General features: G+C 37.4%; 1 protein-coding gene across 4 annotated transcripts in view; it reads left to right on the plus strand.

Moving 5' to 3' along the window:
• Positions 1–23,792, plus strand: part of ZFR (zinc finger RNA binding protein) — an 88,242-nt gene that overhangs the window by 59,067 nt on the left and 5,383 nt on the right. For 2 of the 4 annotated variants that reach the window (XM_035291718.3, XM_002745083.7), the window contains 5 exons: positions 628–769; positions 6,149–6,246; positions 7,104–7,199; positions 21,803–21,914; positions 22,032–22,129. In XM_035291718.3, the coding sequence (XP_035147609.2) occupies positions 628–769; positions 6,149–6,246; positions 7,104–7,199; positions 21,803–21,914; positions 22,032–22,129 (546 nt within the window). The remainder of the gene's footprint in view (positions 1–627; positions 770–6,148; positions 6,247–7,103; positions 7,200–21,802; positions 21,915–22,031; positions 22,130–23,792) is intronic. The other 2 variants (XR_013532346.1, XR_013532347.1) reach the window with 1 other exon arrangement.

Below are 23,792 nucleotides of genomic sequence, written 5' to 3' on the forward strand. Positions count from 1 at the left end.
TATTGGTAGGAAATACTTTCTTCATCTCCATCCAACAAAGCATGACAATTCAAAACTAGTAGAATATTTTCTTTGGGTCCTACAGAAACAACTATTTTAAGCTTAAATTTATAAAATTTATAAAAATTTTGTATATTAGCTTGTCAGAATGATTGAAATTTAAAATAGTGATTTCTTTAATAGTTGAGAATATAAAACTTGCAATTTAATGAAATATTTTAAATTCAGGGAATAGGATTTCATTGATAATGTGTATTCTACAGTAGTGAATCAGAACAGTTCTTTACTGTAGCAGAGCAACTGATAAGAAAAGGGACGATGAAGCACACTTTTACACTTAAAACTGACAACTTTGGCACTTACTGTTGCTTGTTTTATATTACCATTATCCCAGATGGGACATTTTTTATTATAGATGAGTATTTTTTTTTTTTAATTATCAGGAGCCAGCAGAATTGGTACTAGCATATATGGCAGGGCTTCTTAGAAGGAGCGCAGTGTATGATCTAGTCCTCATATAGAATGGTTATGGTAGTGAGAGAGTGAAAGAGCCATAATGAAAACTGCTTTTGTTTGTTAATACAACAGATCCAATCCAATTTGTTTCTTAAAATCTTCATTACACAGGTTATAAGCCCTGAGAAGTATGACATAAAATGTGCTGTATCTGAAGCAGCGATAATTTTGAATTCATGTGTGGAACCCAAAATGCAAGTCACTATCACCCTGACATCTCCAATTATTCGAGAAGAGAACATGAGGGAAGGAGGTTGGAAAGCCATTAAACATTCTACTTTCTATTAACTTTTTTTTTTCATTTACCTACTCTTTAAGATGGCATTAAGCCCTAGAAGGCAACATGCTGGCATTACATGTGAATTGGATAGATTTGACTTATTTAGTAACTGGTTTTGCCTAAGATAATTTCCCACAGAGTAAATGCTCTTTTTTAGTGATGTATTTTTATATAAAACACTTATGGTATGATTGATTGTCTTGATTTCTTTCTTTTCTTGCTAACCTCAGATTTCTGGAAAAAAAACTTCAAAATTATTTTTACTGGCATAGTCAATGCATGAAAAAATGGTTTAAAAATGTTGCTTGTGACTAGGGGGATTTAATTTGCATTAAGAAGTTTTTGCACTTGCCTTGTCTTACAAAAAGATGAGTGTTTGGCAAAATTGGCTACATATTCATAATTTATATTTTTGAGAGGAATTTTTATATATGTAATAATCAATTTGGCTTGTCCTGTGGTAAATATTTCTAGTTCTCTGAGGTTGCTCTTTGGCTTGGAGCTCTTTCATAAATGCAGAACATCCTAATGCAGGAGGATTTGGGCATTTGACCCTACTATCATACTAGCGATACTGAAAAATAAACTGTGTAAATATAGGTAGTGAGTCACCACACAATTCAAGGTTTTCAAACTTAATTTACATCTATAGAATATGAAATCCTGCTGGTGCCAGCAATGTTGCTTTAGGGACTATTCTGTAACATTTTCAAAGCTTCAAAAGCTTTTAAGCTGAAAAGCATGATCAGTGTCTGCAGTATGTTGGTTCTGTTGTTTTATGGGTCAGATAAAACTTGCTTTGTTTCCTTTCATGTTTTTATACATCTTAACTTGTTGAGTATGGAGTAACAGTCTACACTAATATTTCTTTGTGATGCAGGTTGAGGAAGAGGGTACTACATTCTTAAAATTCATTTGTATAAAATAGCATCAGTAGTCTCTCAATTACTGTTTCTTTAAATTTGTTTTCTTATAACAGCAATTTTTTAAAGATACTGGGCTTGTCACAACCCAGGAAAAGAACATTTTGCCAAAAATGTTACTGGGAGATATGTCTAATTTTACGTACTTTGCATGTATACCATATTCAGATGATATTTGTATCTTAAGCTTTGCATCTTAAATGAGTTTTGTGTTAAGGATTTTCTTACGTGAACATGAATTTCTACTAAAGGTCTAGCTATGGGTTTTGCTGGAGAAATAGTTCCTGAGTCAATCTGGTCAGGTCATATACAACATATGGGATTTGAAAAAACTACTAATATATATTAAAAGTAAATGTTGCTATATTTAGTGTAAAATTATAACCATTTAACTATTTCAGAATACATTTTGTTCAGTTATATTTAGACTTAAATTTATACGTATCAAGCAAGCTATTTTATCTTGTAAAAGTCTAAAGTTAATAGTGTATTTGCAGTAAATTATTTGATAACCTATTCATTCTAAAGGAAACAAAATTATATTTTTGTCTGACCCAGACTTGAGTTAGAATTATTGTTCTGAATTTCATAAATATTTTGGTGAGGAAAATGGTCAGTCCAAAATGGAAAGATTCTGCTTCAAGACACTGAGCTGAAAAGTTGGATGTGCCAAAGCGTAGAAACATTGATAGTGTTCCTTGCTGCAGATAACTGCAGTAAACCATGTCTTTAGCTTCATTATGAAGATTGCTTCTTTCTTGCTGCAGAATAACGGTATGTATTCTCTCTCACTGCAGCTTCCAGTGCTCTGTGTCTTAAAATCATTTAAAGCCTATAGCTTGCTTTGGGGAGTTAGTACAGGGGTTAAGGAAGGCTTTGCCGGAAGAGCAATTATAAATCATGAGAGTTACTACTTGTGCATAGTGTGGTAGCCTCTTTAATGCATACTGGTCCTTTTTAATACCAAAAATTATTTAATAAAGGAAGTGATTAAATTGTCCAAATAACTGTTAAACACATGACAGATCTGTTTTATGGTACTGTGTTTGACAGTTAAACATTAAGTAAACAGTTAATTGACTTTAAGCTTGAAATGTTCAGAATGCTCTAACCCTTGCTACAGAATCTTTTCTGCAGCAAGTCAAGTATGTGTGTGTTTTTTCCCACCTGTAGCTTATCAGGCCCGGTCCAAAGCCTTCTAGCAGAGGGGATTGATCCTGTCAGGGGTTGCTGCCAAGACATCGGAAGGATTTTTGACCAAGGTTTTCAAAAGCTCAGTGTCACATCTGCCATTTGATCAAGGAGGGACTTTGGATGCAGAGCCTGGCAGTTATTGTCCTTTGTGTGGCTGTTTTGTTTTGTCTTCGTCTCTTCTAGAATTTTGAGCAGTGTTCACACTAGTTTTTAAATGGTTGAGTGGGTTATATATTTTACATGATCATGTTAATTTGAATTAATATATTTCCATTAACGTTTAATCATAAAATAGTGTGGACACAGCATGTCTTCTAATTGGTGATTAACCCCTTAAAATCTATGAAATACATTCATGTAGAATAAGAATTTGCATTTTGTTTTTATAAATTAACTGGTTTTCGTTTTGCTTTGTTAACTGGGTGTTAGGCAACAAGTATGATTTTAGCAGGATATATCTAAGGGGTTAATCTACTTGAAATAGAAAATGGGTACAAAAATCCACACTAAATAAAAAATTTCTACTTATAGCTGTAATTTGTGTTTAAGTTGCAGTAGATATTACCTGGGCTTGGTGGTGGACACCTGTAGTCCCAGCTATTCGGGAGGTTGAGGCAGAAGAATTGCTTAAACTCAGGAGGTGGAGGTTGCAGTGAGCTGAGATCATGCCATTGCATTCCAGCCTGGGCAACAAGAGTGAAATTTCATCTCAGGAAAAAAAAAATTGCAATAGGTGTCTTGGCATTTTTGAATTTATACCACGGATTAAAAGGTCCGAAGTAATAAATGGTTACATGCAAAACAAAATTTTCTTGCATATTGGAGTAAATGATAAAATTACAAGTTAACATTAGAAATTTAGAAACATTTTAGATAGAGAATGCACATTGTCATCTGTTTGCATTCTAGCTTTAGCAAATGTGAGTGAATAAGAGACTTAGAAAGAGGTCCTTTAGCATGTTATACTACTACTTTGGGGAATTCAGCTTTTTTCTTTTTTCGTGTGTCTGTGTGTGTGAGGACTTTCGTTTTGCTTTGCTTTGTTTTGTTTTGTTTTGTTTTGTTTTTGAGACAGTCACTCTGTCACTCAGGCTGGAGTACAGCAGTACAATCTTCACTCACTACAACCTGCACCTCCCAGGTTCAAGCAATTCTCATGCCTCAGCCTCCCAAGTAGCTGAATAGCTGAGTAGCTGGGGCCACAGGCACGTGCCATCACACCCAACTAATTTTTGTAGTTTTGAGGAGAGATGAGTTTCACCATGTTGGCCAGTCTGGTCTCCAACTCCTGACCTCAGTTTATCCGCCTGCCTTAGCCTCCCAAAGTGCTGGGATTATAGGTGTGAGCCACCACACCTGGCCTTTTTTTTTCTTTTTTTAGACTTCATAGGTTAGCTGTGCTTTCTTGTGTCCCTTTTCCTTAGCTATTCCTAACAGAATAGTTTCTTATGTTCAAGTTTTCTATAGATTCAATAGTTGGTCTTGTAAGTTTCGAGATTACTAGTATTTTTATATTGATGGCTTCTTTTTACCACCAAATTCCACTTTTAGTGTTTATCCTCAAAACGCCACATAGTTTTCCTTGATTATCTGTAAGTCTTCCCTCTAAATATATCTTCTGAAAAATCTGTATCCCTCTGATTACTTGAGGAGTAAACACTAAGAAAAAGAAACCCTAGACAGAGAATGGAATTCTTTATCACTTTCAAAATACGTTTTTTATATGTCATCTACTCAAATAAGAACAAGTTATCTTTTAAGATATCTGAATGCTTATAATGAGACATGAATAATTTGACCAGAATTGCAACTGGTACTCCTAAGATAACTTTTTCTTACTTTTATCATGTATTTTTTCTTTTATCAATCATACTAATTTGATGCACTCAATTAATTATTAAACTGTATTCTAAGTGCCCCATAATTTTGGTGCTCTTTAGCCAAAGGACGGTTATATTCAGTAGATAATACAATTTTTCTATTTTGAGAAAATATTCATACTATTAAATCACTAAGAGCTATGAATTAGATTGGAATAATTGCCATTTGCTTAATTGCTTCATTAGCAGATTTGCTGTTAATATAAACATCTTACAGATATCTTTAGATAGCTCTAAAGATAGCCCTTTGTCTACATTTATTAATGTAAAGTTAACTTCTTGTCCTAGTTTAGTTTCATATTTTCTTCTCAAGTTTTGTGTAGCTCATTTATGTTTTAATCAGCTTAAAGACCCTACACATCTATCATCACAGGATGCTGCTTGTTGCATCTTTTCCACTCTTAATTCTGTTTAACCATGCTAGTTCCTGTTCCTTGTTCTGTTTGCCTGTTGTTTCTCTTCAATCATTTTTTGAAATATTTTATGGGAACTTTAAATTTTAAAGGGCATTTCTTACTCCCTTATAGCTAAAATTTTCATATGGAAGAGAAAATGTTAAACTCTTAGTTGGGCCGGGCACGGTGGCCCACACCTGTAATCCTAGCACTTTGGGAGGCCGAGGTAGGCGGATCACTTGAGGTCAGGAGTTCGAAACCAGCCTGGCCAACATGGTGAAACCTCATCTCTACTAAAAATGCAAAAAATTAGCCAGGCGTGATGGTGGATGCCTGTAATCCCAACTACTTGGGAGGCTGAGATGGGAGAATCATTTGAACCCAGGAGGCGGAGGTTGCAGTGAGCCGAGATCGTGATGTTGTACTCCACCCAGCCTGGGTGACAGAGCAAGACTCCATCTCAAAAAAAAAAAAGTGCCTGTTTTGGGTTCTTCATTTTTTTTTCTGTGATTATAACTATATTGAACATTCCATATTTATCATCAGTTCTTTGTTATATTAGCTCTAGAATAACTTATGACCATTTAGAGTACTGAACAAACTCAGTAGTTTATTGTACATTCTCATTTATTAAGGTGGATTTTTGTGTTCCCTCGTCTTGTCATCTTTGTGCTAGTGCACTGTGTCCAGTAATCTTCCCTCAGATTTCGTTTTGGTGGGTAGGGTTTATATTTCCAGAAATTGTTTATTATATTCCTAAATTAAGAGTTTAAGTTAACCTTTCTTTTGTTCCTCATATTGGATTATGTAAATTTGTTGAAAATAACTCACTGGGTATATTAAAGTGCTGACAAGCTCTCAAATGGCTCATGTGACACTGATGCTACCTTAAGGAAGTGTCTTGCTCACCTGGTCAAACACCCATTCCTCACTGCATTTTGCCAATTCAATCCATTTTAGATGTAACCTCGGGTATGGTGAAAGACCCACCGGACGTCTTGGACAGGCAAAAATGCCTTGACGCTCTGGCTGCTCTACGCCACGCTAAGTGGTTCCAGGTTCGGAACATCATTTTACTTTTTTCTTGTAGCCTTATGAGAGAGTAGTTCAGTACAACATGTTTAACTGTGCTTAAACATTTCAAAAGATTGCCCAAGCAACACTATTTTGAATTAAATAAATATGTTAACATAGAAAGCTGGGTATGATGATCTGCATATTGCAGTTACTATTAATTTGACAATGAACTTAGGTTTGGGGGGTGTTTTGTAGTTGGGGTTTTTTATTTTTTATTTTTAGTAGCTATATTTAAAGTTGACTTGTTTAGGAACATCACATGTTTTTGTATATATATTATATTCCATAAGGCTGCAGATTAACTTTGCTTTAAATAATGGAATATGTGTTTAAAGCTTTGTGTATAGTTTTAAGATTTTTTTCCCCCTCTTTCTCTAAGTTAATAAGTGTAGGGAGTGAAAGGTGAGGAAGCAGCTGTTTGGTTTAGTGACTTTGCAGTCATGCAAAGGCACAGAAGGGAAACCAAACAGATTTCCTTAACCTTTCAGTCCCTAGACAAACTTTTTAGCTCTTTACTTTTTCTTTTATTTCTAATGTAGGCAGACTTTTTTTTTTTTAAGTTTACTGTTTTAAATGAACACAGGTCAAGGTTCACAGGGGATCAAGAAATATTATTCTTGTATAATCTGTTTACTTTGACCTAAATACCAGCTTTTAAATACTAACCCTGGCATAAAATACTGCTGTAAATGGCAGCTCATTGAATCCAATTTTAATGTGATTGTTTTTGTTTTTAATCTGAGCTTCCATTGAACAGTGGTATTTTAACTTTTTTTCATCAAGGGATATATTCAGTATTTCTAAGATTAATTCAATTGATTTTTATGTTGCTCTCAAGGCTAGAGCTAATGGTCTGCAGTCCTGTGTGATTATCATACGCATTCTTCGAGACCTCTGTCAGCGAGTTCCAACTTGGTCTGATTTTCCAAGCTGGGTAAGTAGTATGTAACTGTATGGTGTAAAAACATGTAGGAAATATTTCTGCAGCTTTTATCCTCTCCTTTTACATGTAATTATCAGCCTTATTTGCATTTACTAAATACAGTTTTTCTCTTCCAATGAGAAATCCTGGGGGAGTTTTAGAATATTTAATTTTCTCAGAATTGACTTATTAAAGAACTCTAATTGATGTTTCTCTTTGTATTTTTCTTTCTTTTTTTGCTGTTTTCACAGTGTTCTCTTTTAAATATCACAGTATTTATTAGTTGGCTTTTACATATTCAAATTATAAAGACTGAAGAATGTTTTGGGTTTTTGTTTTTTTGGGATTTTGTTTGTTTGTTTGAGATAGAGTTTTACTCTTTTTGCTCAGGCTGAAGTGCAATGGCACGACCTTGGCTCACTGCATCCTCCATTTCCTGGGTTCAAGTGATTCTCTTGACTCAGCCTCCCGAGTAGCTGGGATTACAGGCTTCCATCACTATGCCTGGGTAATTTTTTATATTTTTAGTAGAGATAAGATTTCACCATGTTGGCCAAGGTGGTTTCAAACTCCTGACCTCAGGTGATCCACCTACCTTGGCCTCCCAAAGTGCTGGGATTACAGGCCTGAGCCACCACAGTCAGCAAGAACTGTTAATCTCTTTATGCAGGGACATTTAAAAAAAATAATGTATGTGGTTGGGAACTGTAAAAATTCAGAAATATGTATTATTCAAAAATAATTTTAAAAATAAGAAATTCAGTAATGCAAAAAGGTACAAAATAACCAAAAGCCTTCTTATTTAAAGGCAGATTATCTTAACAATCTGCTTTGATTTCTCCTAGGAGAAAAAAAAAGTATGCATATGGGTATGTTTCTGTCTTTATATATATTATTGTTTGAAACTTTGATCCCTAAAGAGCAAGAATTCAGATAAACAAAGATTCATTAAAAAATATAACAACCTATCCACCCCTATTGACTCTAGAGGTGAATTAATGAGAGTGAATAGCCAAGTTTACCTTATTTCTTTTTATTTTTTTCTCTTTTTTAAACACAAGTGTGACCTTGCTATCACAGTTTAAAACTGTACAGTTTTAAAACTTTCTTAACAAAGTGCATCTTAGAATTATTTGAAAAGGCAGTCACATCTACTGCATTCTTTCTGTGGACGTGCCATATTTTGTTTAACTTATATTCATTTGATAGACATTTGGGTTTACAGTCTTTTGCTATTAAATTCTCATTATACCTCATTGTATATATTGTTGTCAAGCTCTTGAGGATGGAATAAATTGCTAGGGGTGAAATGTCAAGGTCAAAGAACATGTTCACCAGAAGGTTGGATCATTGAAAATTTCAAAAAAACTGTTAGACCTATTATATTCTTTGCACTCATTAGTTCTGGGATATTATCATACTTCTTAATGGTTAACAATATGACAGGCAAAATATGGTGGGGTACAGTGGCTCACACCTGTAATCCCAGCACTTGGGGAGGACAAGGTGGGTGGATCACTTGAAGTCAGGAGCTCGAGACCAGCCTGGCCAACATAGTGAAATCCCGTCTCTACTAAAAATACAGCAATTAGCCGGGCATGGTGGCAGGCGCCTATAATCCAGCTACTCAGGAGGCTGAGGCAGGAAAATCGTTTGAACCCGGGAAGCAGAGGTTGCAGTGAGCCAAGATTGCACCACTACACTGTAGTCTGGGTGACAGAGTAAGACTCTGTCTCAAAAAAAAAAAAAAAGAAAGCATATATATATATACACACACACACACACACACACACACATACATATATATATATAGTATCTAATTTTTTGTATTTATTTAATTGAATAATGGTTGGCATTTGTAATTATTTTTTTCTTAACTTCCAGTTTCTTATTCATCGTTTTATCATATTAACTCTTTTTATAATAATTAGCCCTTTTCCATTTTGAAAATTGTGTTTTTTGCTGAGCACAGTGGCTCATACCTGTAATCCCAGCACTTTTGGGAGGCTGAGGCAGGCAGATCACTTGAGGTTAGGAGTTCGAGACCAGCCTGGCCAACATGGTGAAACCCCGTCCCTACTTAAAATACAAAAAATTAGCCAGGCGTGGTGGCATGCGCCTGTAATCCCAGCTACTCGGGAAGCTGAGGCAGGAAAATTGCTTGAAACCCGAGTGGCAGAGCAGTTGCAGTGAGCTGAGAATGCGCCATCGCAGTCCAGCCTGGTGAACAGAGTGAGACCTTTGTCTCAAAAAAGAAAATTGTGTTTTTTGGTTTTTTCATCTGCTTTTCAACTTTGTGATGATTTTTGCTATATGAAAGTTTACACATTTTTACAGATTTCTTTTTTTTTTTTTTTTTTAAAGACAGAGTCCCGCTTGTCAGCCAGACTGAAATGTAGTGGCGTGACCTCAGCTTACTGCAACCTTTGCCTCCTGGGTTCAAGAAGTTTTCCTTCCTCAGCTTCCCAAGTAGCTAGGATTACAGGCATGGGCCACCACACCCTGCTAATATTTGAATTTTTAGTAGAGATGGGGTTTCATCATGTTGGCCAGGCTGGTCTCAAACTGCTAACCTCAGATGATCCCCCCACCTTGGCCTCTCAAACCACTGTTGATTTATAGGCCTTAGCCACTGCGCCCGGCAAAATATAAATTTTTATTCATTAATTGTTCATCATTTCTGGATTTTGTATTCTGACAGATTAGTTCACACCTGCTTTTAGAGCTTTTTTTCCATCAAATTATATTTTCTCTCTCTCTCTCTCTCTCTCTCTATATATATATATATATATATATGTGTGTGTGTGTGTGTGTGTGTGTGTGTGTGTGTGTGTGTGTGAATTTAAATATATACCAAAATTTTGGGTAGGATATATTCTAGTTTACACTAGTTAGTATTAGTGAGGAGTGGGAGGAAAGGATGACTACTGTAGAGATCTGTAATGTTTAATTTTTACCAGGATAAATTACACATGTGCATTACTTAATTTAGGCCGGGTGGCTCGCAGCTCTAATCCCAGCACTTTGGAAGGCCAGGGCGGGCAGATCATGAGGTCAGAAGTTCAAGTCCAGCCTGACCAACATAGTGAAACCTTATATCTACTAAAAATACAAAAAAAAAAAAAAAATTAGCCAGGCATGATGGTGGGTGCCTGTAATCCCAGCTACTTGGGAGGCCAAGGCAAAGAGAATTGCTTAAACCTGGGAGGTGGAGGTTGCAGAGAGCCAAGATCACACCACTGCACTCCAGCCTGGGCAACGCTACAAGACTCTGTCTCAAAAAAAAAAAAAAAAACTATTGATCAAAGATCAGTCAGTCATGTTTTGGTGGCTCGTCTCTGTAATCCCATTATTTGAGAGGCCCAAGGCAAGGCAGGAGGATCGCTTGAGCCCTGGAGTTGGAGACCAGCCTGGGCAACATGGCGAAATCCTTTCTCAAAAGATTCAAAAATTAGCTAGGCGTGATGGCATGTGCCTGTAGTTCCAACTACTGGAGAGACTAAGGTAGGAAGATCGATTGAGCCTAGGTCCAGTCTGCAGTGAGCCATGATTGTGCCACAGCAGTTCAGCCTCGGTGACAGAATGAGACCTTATCTCTCTTTTGTTTTCTTTGAGGTATATCTACAAATGATATTTTGCCTCCCAATACTTTTTATTTTCTGTTTTGATTAAAAGATAATTCTAGAGTAATCAATATGGAATAAAAGAAATACTGCTTGGTATGTATGTTATATTCCTGATTGTACTGAAAATGTTTCTGGTCTATAAAGTATATTAAGCATGGTAGTATAGCCTTTTATATGAGATATTTACTTGTCATGTTGAATTATCAATCTTTTCCCAGTTTACTAAGCAAATTTTGAATCGGTAATGGAAGTTGAACTTTTATCAGACAATTTTTAAGTCTTGTTAACATGAATATATAGTTTTACTCCTTCAACCTATTAAATAGATTTCTTCATATTGAACTACCTTTGCATTCTGGGAGTGATTCTTCATACATAGAAGAAAAGTGTTTTAATGAATTCTTAAGTTCTGTTTACCGATAGCTTGTTGAGGAATTTCTCAGTGGTGTGAAATAATTTTTTTAAGTTTTGTTTTTGTGCTCTTTGTCATATTTAGAAGCAGTAATCACTAACTCTCTAAAAATAATTTGGAAACTTCTTTCTTTAAACTCTGAAGCAGTTTTAGTAGCATCAAAACTTTGTTTCTTGATAGTTTATAAAAATTCATGTGACATCATCACTTCCCAATTCCTTTTAAGGGAATAGCATTTTCTCTTATTTCTTCTATTATGGTTAGTCTCTCTTGTGGTTAATTTTGGCAATTTATATTTCCCTTAAAAAATAACCCATTCACCCCAGGCGCCGTGGCTCACGCCTGTAATCCCAGCACTTGGGGAGGCTAAGGTGGGTGGATTACGAGGTCAAGAGATCGAGACCATCCTGGTCAACATGGTGAAACTCTGTCTCTACTAAAAATACAAAAAATTAGCTGGGCATGGCGGCACGTGCCTGTAATCCCAGCTACTCAGGTGGCTGAGGCAGGCAAATTGCCTGAACCCAGGAGGCAGAGGTTGCGGTGAGCCGAGATCACGCCATTGCACTCCAACCTGGGTAACGAACAAAACTCCCTCTCAAAAAATAATAACCCATTCAATAGAATTATTCTATTTTAGGATTTATTAATGTTTTTGTGACTTTATTCTCTCCCTCCTCTGTGTGTGTGTGTGTGTGTGTGTGTGTGTGTGTGTGTATGTGCATGCGCACACGCGTGCACATGTGCTTTTAATTCTTCTTTGTGTCATTGACTAGCCAGTAAAGCATTTGCCAGATGGGAGCAAAATTACAATATGAGTGTTTCAGTATTTATTTAGGTGTTCAGAATTCATTAGATTCTTAATAGATTTTAAATGCAATAATTTGTAGGTATTGTATAGCTTCAGATTTTATTTATTTATTTATTTTTGAAATGGAGTCTAGCTCTGTAGCCCAGACTGGAGTACAGCGGTGCTTTCTTGGCTCACTGCAACCTCCACCTCCCAGGTTCAAGCAATTCTCCTGCCTCAGCCTCCCGAGTAGCTGGGATTACTTGCTTGCACCACCACACCCAGCTAATTGTATTTTTAGTAGAGACAGGGTTTCATCATGTTAACCAGGGTGGTCTAGAACTCCTGACCTCAAGTGATCCACCCACCTCAGCCTCCCAAGGTACTGGGATTACAGGTGTGAGCCACTGCACATGTCCCAAATTTTTTAAATGTATGGAAATACAGGCATTGTACATCATCATACTGCTTCCTGCTTTCTTAAACTTTGGTCCCCACTACCCACCCAGGTGTCCTTGAAGCTGTCTTTGTTGTACTAACTCTACATTTTGATACCTGGGTGAAAGATTCTCAAGACCATGGTGTCTGAGCCACACTTGGCAATCCAGGCTTTCAGCACTGCAGATTGGCCCTACCCAGGCTTTCTTTGAAAGAGTCACCCATCTACTTCACAGGGTGCTTCCTCTTCTGAGGGGGGGTGGAGAGCCATAAGAACTGAGAACAAAAGAGAATGCACAGGTCAAAGGAATTGAGGGTGCATTGGCCATGGCAGGGGAAATGATTGTGAAGAAAGTCAAAAGTGAAAAAAGCTGCTGGCTCATCTTTGAAATCATTTACATATAACAACAAATAAATTAATATTTCAGTACTTTAAAAAAACAAAATGTCAGTATTTTGACATTTAAAATTTGCTCCTAGTATTGTATTCTTTAGGCAGTGGTTTATCTGTTTTATTGTTTTTTCATCTCAAAATCATCTCTACTCCTCATTAATAATTTATTACCTTATGAATTTATCTTTATTTTCCTTGGGGTGTTCTGTTACATTTTACAGACTTCTTGAGTTGGATACTCGATTCATTCATTTACTCTGTAGTTATAGAGGTTTTAAAGCTGCAGTTTATGAACACAAATTTTTGGCTGCATAGGTAATGCTTTCTCTTTATTTTCCATGTGATTTGTTTTCATACTGTTTTTAAGCCAACAGTTTTGAGGGACTTTTATTCTTCCCCTGACCCCAAGACACAGTCTCTCTCTGTTGCCCAGGCTGGAGTGCACTGTTGAGATCTCGGCTCACTGCAGCCTCCGCCTCCCAGGTTCAAGTGATTCTCCTGAGTCGGCCTCCTGAATAGCTGGGATTACAGGCGCGTGCCACCATGCCCGGATGATTTTTGTATTTTTAGTAGAGACAGGGTTTCACCATGTTGGCCAGGCTGGCCTAGAACTCCTGACCTTGTGATCCACCCACCTCGGCCTCCCAAAGTGCTTGGATTACAGGCCTGAGCCACCACACCTGTCCAAGATTGAAGGGGGTTGCTTTTGTTTTTGTAAATAACATCTAGTTTTTATGGCATTGTGATTCAAGAAATGTAGTCTATTTGCAATTTTTGGAATTTAAAGGGTTTTTTGTAGCCTAATACGTGTTCAGTTTTTATAAACTATGGTTATTTTTAAAAAGATGTGCTCTCTCAACAAGGTATAATGCATACCTCTGAATTTTTGTACTTCAGTCATTTTGTTCCTTTTTTTTTTTTGAGACAGAGTCTCTGTGTTCACCCAGGCTGGAGTGCAGTGGTGCGATCTTGGCTCACTGCAACCTGCAACCTCCACCTTCTGGGTTCAAGCAATATTCCTGCCTCAGCCTCCCAAGTAGCTGGGATTACAAGCATGCATCACCATGCCTGGATAATTTTTGTATTTTTAGTATTTTCATCATATTGGCCAGGCTGGTCTTGAACTCTTGGCCTCAAGTGATCTGCACCTCCCTCAGCCTCCCAAAGTGCTGAGGTTATAGGTGTGAGCCACTGTTCCGTGCCCTCATCCTCTTATTGAATAGGCTGAGGGTGAGGAAGAAATGTTGATGTTGCTGTCTCCATTGGCAGAGATGGAAGATAACTCCCATATAAGTGGATCTGCACAGTTCAAACTCGGGTTCTTCAAGGGTCAACCATAGAGTTCCCACGTATCCCCCACACTCACACATACACAGCCTCCCCGATGCTAAAGTAGTATGTTTGTTACAATTAATGAACCCACATTGATTTGTGACTATCACCCAGAGTCTGTACAGAATGGATATTTATCTCTATAGTTTTCATGCTATGTTCCACACAACTACAAAGATATGCAAATCTGTTCTCACCTGTATTGATAACTTCTTTTCCTTCCCCTGTGAGTTGTGATTGGAGGATTACTTATGAAAAGGAGTAGGATTTAGCTGTCTGCAGCCTTGTTAGCAATTGTAGGCTACTGTCCTGTGTCTTTACCAGATGTGCTGTGGCACTCTATATGTGATGGAGTTTATTGGCACCCCTTGAGTTTCAGATTTCAATCCAGGGAAGGACTCCTAGAGCCTTTGTCTTTGCAGGATTTGCTCCATATGTTTCCTGAACCTATTTTGCCATTTCCTTTCATTACAACTTACGTTCTTCTGTACCAAGAGAGCATTTGGGTATGTGAAGCTAATTTGGGGCTCTATGTTGAGAGTCCACAGCCATCTTTGAAGTTTTTTTCCTACCTCTTACTCCTTTGGAAGATCTTACCTTTATTTTCTTCTTTTATCTGCATTTTAGCCAAATGCATTTATTATTGGAAATAATTTGATGTGAATAATAACTATTTTTCTATTCTTTCCTGATTTCCTGATTTCTTCTGCTCTTTGTTTCCCGGTTTTCAAAGTCTTCAGGATAGCAAATTGTAGTGTTTTTCTTTTCTCTGGTGAGTTAGAAGATGGTCAGATGGAGTTTTTCCTTTTAGGAAAATTTTTCCTAACATGATTCATTTTACCTTTCTCCAAATTGGAGGTTATTAGTGAAATTTTTGGGATTTGTGGAATCAGCTGCCAACCCCACCCCCATCTCTGGAGAGCCAAGTTTGAGTTTTGCCTAAGCAGGGTAAACACTCAGTTGCTTAGGAATGTTCTCTGTCACTGGCCTTTTATCTGTTTAAGTCAAGCTATTACATTTTGCTTGAAAGGCAGTAGTGTATATATTCTGTCTTTGTTTTTGAGGTGAAATCCTGCTCTGTCACCTAAATTGGAGTATGGTGGAGCAGTCCTTGGCTCACTGCAGCTTTGAACTCCTGGGCTCAAGCAGTCCTCCTGCCTGAACCGTCCTAGTGCCTGTGACTATAGGCACATGCCACCACACATGACTAATGTCTTTATTTTTAGTAAAGATGAGGTTTCATATGTTGCCTCAGCTGGTCCCGAACTCCTGGGCTCAAGCAATCCTCTGGCCGTAGTCTTCCAAAGTGCTGGGATTATAGGCATGAGCCATCATTCCTGGCCCTAATATATTTCTTAATCATGTTTTGAAGGGAAGAGAGTTTGGGTCTGTGCTATTGACATAAACAAGCGTAACTTTATCAAATAAAAGAAATTTGAAATTCTTGTGAACTGTATTATGTTTAATTTTATTTAGCATTCAGATTACTTACTTTGAACAAATCCTTAAGTAACAATGCCTGCTTTTGTGGCCTTTCTTTTACCACTGCAATGAGGACTGAAAGTGGTGTTCTGCCTTCAAATTCATGACAAATTGTTCTTTTGTCATGAATCCATGGTGGTGAAATGAAATATAGGTAGAGTTCTGTTGTAATGTTGGTCAGACATCAGAACTGCTGTGTGCTCTCTAAACATTTAGAATAGTATGACGGCAGTAACTTATAAAAGGCATGAAGTTAGTTTTTTTTTTTAATGTTTATTATAGGCTTAGGACAGTGGCTCATACCTGTAATCCCAGCACTTTAGGAGACCGAGGTTGGCGGGGTTCACTTGAGGCCCAGAGTTCAAAACCAGCCTTGTTTGTAAAGTGAGACCCTATGTCTACAAACGACAAACATAAAAATTAGCCGATGTGATGGCATGCACCTGTAGTCCCAGCTACTCAGGAGGCTGAGGTCAGAGGATCACTTGAGCTGAGGAGTTTGAGGCTGCAGTTATCTGTGATTTCACCACTGCACTTCAGTTTGGTCAGCAGGCTAAGACCATGTCTCCCTCTCCCTCTCCTCTCTCCCTCTTTCCCTCCCTCTCTCTTTCTCTCTCTCTCTCTCTCTCTGTCTCTCTCTCTCTCTCTCTCACACACACACACACACAATGTTTATTTTATTTCTAAACAATATCTTATGATGAGGAGTATTTCACAAAAAAAAAAAAAATCTGTTATTGGGCTGGTTACAGTGGCCCATGCCTGTAGTCCCACGTACTCAAGAGGCTGAGGCAAGAGGATCTCTTGAGCCCAGCAGTTTAAGGCTACCCTGGGCACACAGCAAGACCCTATCTCAAAAAAAAAAAAAAATCTGCCACAATATTGGTGAACGTTGAAAATAGTATGCTAAATGCAAGAAGCCAGATACAAAAGGTCACATAATCATAGAGACAGTGCATGTCTTTAATAGAAATAGGGGTAAGAGGGTTTACTTTGGGGTAATGGAAATGTTTTGGAATTAGATAAAGGTGGTTACATGGTGTAATAATGCTGCCGAATTATTCACTTTAAAATGGTTAATGTTTTTTGAGATAAGATTTCACTCTGTCAGTCGGGCTATAATGCAGTGGCATGATCATGACTCACTGCAGCCTCTACTTTCCAGGCTTAATTCATCCTTCTGACTCACCCTCCAAAATACGTAGGACTATAGGTGCATGCTACCATGCCTGGCTAGATTTTTAAAAAAATTTTTTGTAGAGGTTAGGTCTCACTATGTTGCCCAGACTGGTCTCAAACTCCTGGACCCAAGGGATCCTCCCATCTTGGCCTCCAGAAGTGCTGGGATTATAGGCATCAGCCACCATGCCTGACCTTTTTTTTTTTTTAAAAGAATGGTATATCAAATGTAAAGGAGTCATTAAAGGTGGATAAAACTGCTATAATTATTCTTGCTGCCCAAATATCAGTTAAAAGTGTTAACATTTCTTTCTACGTATTTTACTGGCTTTCAGAGGCATTTGTAAGTAATACAGATTTTAGTGGTTCAGATCTCAGCTTTATCACCTAGCTACATGACCTTGGACAAAGCTATTTTTAGCCTCTTAAATTTATGGGTTTTTTTTCATCTTGAATTAAATTATACATGTAAGAGATCATTTAGCATGATGCCTGCCACTTACTAAGAGTTACTCTTATTATAACTGGAGATGGGAAGGGAAAAAACACACTTCATGAGTGTTTTTAAAAAGCAAATAAGGTTGAGTGCAGTGCCTCATGCCTGTAATTCCATCACTTTGGGAGGCCAAGTTGGGAAGATCACTTGAGCCCAGGAGTTCAAGACCACCTGAGGCAACATAGGAAGACCTCATCTCTATTAAAAATTTAAAAATTAGCTGAGCATGGTCGTGGATCCTGTAGTACCACCTACACAGGAGGCTACGGTGGATCACTTGAGCCCAGGAGGTCAAGGCTACCATGAGTTATAATCACACCACTGCATTCCATTCTAGGAAACAGAGCAAGACCCTTTCTCTAAGAAAATAAATAAAAAGCAAATATTCAGTTGAGTGCAGTGGCATTCACCTATAGTCTCAGCTACTAGGGAAGCTGAGATAGGATTACTTGATCCCAGGCATTCAAGCTCAGCTGCAGTGTGCTATGATTGTGCCTGCAAATAACTACTTTACTCCATCATGGGCAACATAGTAAGACCCCGTCTGTAAAAAAACATTTTTTAATTAAAAAATTTTTAAAGCAAATATTACAATCCTTGTTATTTTTAATCATTTAATATGAGGAGCTTTCTCCATCTCCCATTATAACAACTCTTAATAAGTTATTCTCATATAATTATAGCTACCGTGCCAGGCACAGTGGCTCATGCCTGTAATCCCAGCACTTTGAGAGCCCGAGGCGGGTGGATCACAAGGTCAAGAGATCAAGACCATCCTGGTCAACATGGTGAAACCCAGTCTATACTAAAAATACAAAAAATTAGCTGGGCATGGTGGCGCATGCCTGTAATCCCAGCTACTCAGGAGGCTGAGGCAGGAGAATTGCCTGAACCCAGGAGGCGGAGGTTGGGGTGAGCCGAGATCACACCATTGCACTCCAGCCTGGGTAACAAGAGCAAAACTTTGTCTCAAAAAAAAAAAAAAAAAAAAATTTATAGCTACCAAGACCCTTTACATTACAACCTGAAGTGTCATTTTCTTAATTTGATTTTATTTATTTTTGATATTCTTACTTTTGAATTATAGTCTATTTTCATTGCTCTTTTAACTGTAGGCATCTGCTTGGAGAACAGCTATATTCTTTTGAAAAGTAATATGTTTTAATTGCTTACTTCACAGCACATGGTGTCAGAGGCAGGTAGTTTACTTAGTTTTATTGTGTATGTTTAAGTATATTGACTTTTTTGTGTGCCATAGATAATTTTTTTTTCTTGATTTTTTTAGAAATTCATTTCTGCTTTTACCTACTGGTATAAATCAGAAATGCCTGATTCTTAAAGTAAATCAATAAGCAGATTTTGAAAAAGCTTTAAATTACTTGAAACACTTTTTCATGTCTTGACATACCTAAACTGCAGCTGATTATTTAATCCTCACTTTTCTCATATTTGCCAAAACTACTCAGTAAAAATTTGAGGCATTTATCAAAAGTTACATATTTTATGACTTCAATTTTGTGTAATCACAACATCAGTATTTTGCTAATTGTTACTCTTGATTTATTTTTTCACTGAGTTGTCAGGGTTAGTCTCACATTCTTTGCAAAATCATTCCATGTCATAATTATTTACTAAGTATTTACAAAATTCTGGCTACATGTGCTAGGTAAGTGGGTTCAAAATGAGTAACACTAATCTTATCCTCAAGGATCTCTCAGTCTTTTCGTATCTTAAAATAATACTCGGTTTGTCTGGAAATGAGAGATATTCCATACACATGCATTGAGTTTTCTAGATGACTGAAGCTTATCCCCTAAAATATTAAAATTTAAAGAAAAACGTCTCAAGGGCCTGGGTGCTTTAGTGCATGCCTGTAATCCCAAGGCTTTGGGAGGCAAAGGCAGTTGGTTTACATGAGTCCAGGTTTGAAAACGGCCTGGACAGCATAGTGAGACCCCATCTCTACAAAAATTAGCCAGGCATAGTTACTGCGCCTATTGCCCCAGTCGTATAGTGGCATGACCATGGCTCACTGCAGCCTCAAACTCTTGGGCTCAAGTGATCCTGAGCTGACATGGGAGGACCACTTGAGCCCAAGTGCTTGAGGCTGCAGTGAGCTGTAGTCGTGCCACTGCATTCTAGCCTGGGTGACAGAGTGAGACCCTTTCTCAAAAACAAAGAATATTGAACATCTTCCTGCATTCTTCAGTGGAACAAATTGAGCTCTCTTTTTAAATTGTGACTTACATTTATCATTGTGAATATCCATTATTTTCAGGTTTTTTCCAGTCATATTGGAAGCTGTAATTTTTCGTAGCTATTAATGTGTACTATTTCTTTGAATTCTCATTTCTTAAAATGTAAAGAGATTCTGAGAAATGGCCTTAGAGTGAATAGGTTGACATAGTTTTTTACCTCTAAAAAGTAAGTCCGTAAGCTTTTTTAGTATACAAGCAAACGTGTGGATTCTCACTAATGTCTTTTCAGCTTTCACTATCATCTTAAGGATTTCATAGTGGTACCAAACTAGTTTCTTTGAACTGCTGTTAGTAGTCTTATTTAAACGTAAAGTAAAAGCTACAACAGGGATAAACCTTAAATATTATGCTAAGCGAGAGAAGTCAGACACAAAGCCATGTATTATGTATAAAATGTCCAGAGTTGGCAAATCTGTAGAAATAAAGTGATTTGGTGGTTGCCAAGGGCTGGAAGAAAGGGAGAATGGAGAATGACTACTAACGGGTGTGTGGTTTCTTTTGGAGATCATGAAAATGTTCTAGAATTAGGTGTTGGTGATGATTTAACAACTCTGTAAATATATTATAAACTACTGAATTGTTTAAGAGGGTGAATCTTATATGTAATACCAATTTTTTTTAATCTAAATACAAACAAGTTTTTCTAATGAGACCCTTCGAAACACCACTCCCTGGGTTGGCTTTTTTCTTTTTTTGAAGAGACATGATCTCTCACTCTATCACTCAGGCTGCTGGAAGGCAGTGCGGGATCTCAGCTCACTGCAGCCTCAACCTCCCAGGCTCAAGGGATCCTCTCACCTCAGCCCCCCACGTAGTTGGGGCCACCAGCACAGGCCACCACATCCAGCTAAGTTTGGGGTTTTTTGGATTTTTTTGTAGACAGGATTTTGCTATTTTGCCCAGGCTGGTCTTGAACTCCTGAGCTCAGTCAATCGGCCTTTCAAGGTGCTGGGATTATAGGCATGAGCCACTGCTCCCAGCTGCTACTTTCTAAATCTATACTTTTTTTTTTTTTTTTTGGAGACAATCTCATTCTGTCGCCCACGTTGGAGTGCAGTGGCGCGACCTTGGCTCACTGCAACCTCCACCTCCCAGGTTCAAGCCGTTTGTTCTTCTGCTTCAGCCTCCTGAGTAGTTGGGACTTCAGGCACGCACCACCATGCCAGCTAATTACTGTATTTTTTTTTTTTTGAGACAGAGTTTCGCTCTTGTTACCCAGGCTGGAGTGCAATGGCGCAATCATGGCTCACTGCAACCTCCGCCTCCTGGGTTCAGGCAATTCTCCTGCCTCAGCCTCCTGAGTAGCTGGGATTACAGGCATGCGCCACCATGCCCAGCTAATTTTTTGTATCTTTAGTAGAGACGGGGTTTCACCATGTTGACCAGGATGGTCTCAATCTCTTGACCTCGTGATCCACCCGCCTCGGCCTCCCAAAGTGCTAATAACTGTATTTTTAGTAGAGATGGGGTTTCACCATATTGGCCAGGCTGGTCTAGAACTCCTAATCTCAAGTGATCTGCTTTCTTTGGCCTCCCAACAGAGCTGGGATTACAGGTGTGAGCCACCACACCCGGCTATATATATTTTTATTTTTGTCTTTTATTCATTGGTTTAGATTTTTAGTCTCTCAGTTGTAATTTACTGTGAAAACATAATTTGTATTTTCCTTAGGGTTAAAAGAAGTCTGGCCGTGTCTAATGAAAATTTAAATGATTCCCATTTTTTGTAAAGAAAAGACCAAAAGTCTTGTGCTTAGTAGAATAGTGTCTACTCAAACTCCCTAGCATCAGCAGTCTTACAGGTATCAGAAAATAAATGTGCATGAACCCCAGATATCTAAAGAATGTTTTTACAAATGAGAAGCCTCATAATCTGAATAATTTTAAGAGCTATTATAAAGGATAGTAGTAATTAAAAATAAAACAAAAAGATCTGTTACTCTTGCATTTTTCTCCATTAAGCAGAAACTGCAAAATCTTTCCAAAATGTTAATTTTGTATTGCCTTAATTTAGTTTTCTTTGCTTGACTTTTATTACTTAATTTTGAATGTTTTATATGGAATATTTAATATTTATTTTCTGTTTTTGTGATTCGTTTTATATAGTTTTTCAGTCTTTAAAATTTCAGTTTATCATTCTCATGTTTGAAAATGAATAATTCCTTTGATTGGTAAGCTGTTAAACACATTTTTATGTTTCATTTTTAGGCTATGGAGTTATTAGTAGAGAAAGCAATCAGCAGTGCTTCTAGCCCTCAGAGCCCTGGGGATGCACTGAGAAGAGTTTTTGAGTGCATTTCTTCAGGGATTATTCTTAAAGGTAACTTTTACTTTGTTTTTAATGAAGTAAAATGAAATTTACTCATTTGCTGGTTGAATAATTTTTTTTATGAATGGACAATGCTAATGCTTTTGTCTCCTGTGGTGGTTGCTGTAGGTAGTCCTGGACTTTTGGATCCTTGTGAAAAGGATCCCTTTGATACCTTGGCAACAATGACTGACCAGCAGCGTGAAGACATTACATCCAGTGCACAGGTACTAGTATTCCCAAATCCAGAGCTCTATGGAGTTACTCCAGTAAGGTTTTATTTTTCTGTTATTGTCCTAAATATTATAAGTCACTATGTAATATTTATTCTTCTGCTTTTGTAGTAAGCAAATCCTTAGAGAGGATATTAAAATAGCTTGCCCAAAAAATTCTATTAGATTTCACTAATAGAATTCAAAATTTTATTATTTAATTATATGTCCATTTCTAAGTAAGCATATAATATATTATAAAAATAGAGCAATATTTCCAGTGTCTCATTGAATCTGGATAATAGGTTATATATCAAGATAAGCGGAAATTCTTAGGTCCTCTGGTTGTACAAGTCATTTGCTGTGGTGTTTATGGTCATTATTGTTATAATTTGACCTTTCCTGCCACTGTCAAATAAAGTAAATAAAAATGAGGGCTCTGGAGACAGAATCCCTGGATTTGACTACCAGTTCTGCCATCTCCTCTATAATATGGATATAAAAGCAATGTCTTCTCAAACAGGATTGTTGAGAAGATTAAATGAGTTAATATGTGTAACCATCCTAGCACCTGGTATATGGAAGGATCTTAAAAGTTAGCTGGTATTATCATTATCTTCATCTTATTAACCCTATTGAGAGAATAATTATGAAAAAGAAAAAACATTTAACCTAATTAATGAATGAAAAAATAACCTAAAATTGGTATAGCTTTCCATTGTTGATTCCAGAAATGTGCTAAGTAGGGGGAAAAAAGCATAGTAGCTATGAACAGTAATCCACTCTAAGATGCTTGGTAGTTGTTGGATATAAGATCTTGATTTATTTTCTTGAATAATTTGGAATTCGAAAGATGTAAATTGTTATGCCAGAAGCTGTACTGGGGGAGAGATAGTAGTAATAGAACTTTATGGATATCTTACAGACCCAGAACATGCCAAATTCTTATGCATTTGATGTTTTTATTTCTTTCATTTAATTTTCTTTTTTTTTTTTTGAGACGGAGTTTCACTCTTGTTACCCAGGCTGGAGTGCAATGGCGCGATCTCCGCTCACCACAACCTCCGCCTCCAGGGTTCAGGCAATTCTCCTGCCTCAGCTTCCGAGTACCTGGGATTACAGGCATGCGCCACTATGCCCAGCTAATTTTTTGTATTTTAGTAGAGACAGGGTTTCACCATGTTGACCAGGATGGTCCTGATCTCTTGACCTCTTGATCCACCAGCCTCGGCCTCCCAAAGTAGAAGATAGTTGCCTTGAGTGTCTCTTCTTTTTCCCTTTGGTACTTACGGGAATTAGTTATAAATTTAAGGGAAAAGAAATTCAGGGGGAAACACTTGAATACTAACAAAATTTGTTATTAAGAAGAATGCTTATTTTTCAAAAAATGAGACCTTAAAGTGGTTCCAGTTTTAAGAGAATATTTAGAAGTGTTCTTACTAAAAGTGAAGGAGTTACATAATGTATAATGCATTTAGGTAGCACTCTTGACATAATAGTTGCATGAGAAGGAAAGAGATTAGTACTTCGTAGAAGTTAAGGATAGGAAGGAGTGGCGTGGCTCCAAAGGGGATCTTGTGGCAATGGAACAGTTGACCTTCTTGATTGTGATGGTGATTACATGACATAAGGCTGCATGTGTGATGAAATTGCATGGAGCTGTACACACTTGCACATA

The sequence above is a fragment of the Callithrix jacchus genome, chromosome 2 (genome assembly GCF_049354715.1).
Source record: "Callithrix jacchus isolate 240 chromosome 2, calJac240_pri, whole genome shotgun sequence".
Taxonomy (NCBI): Eukaryota; Metazoa; Chordata; class Mammalia; order Primates; family Cebidae; genus Callithrix; species Callithrix jacchus.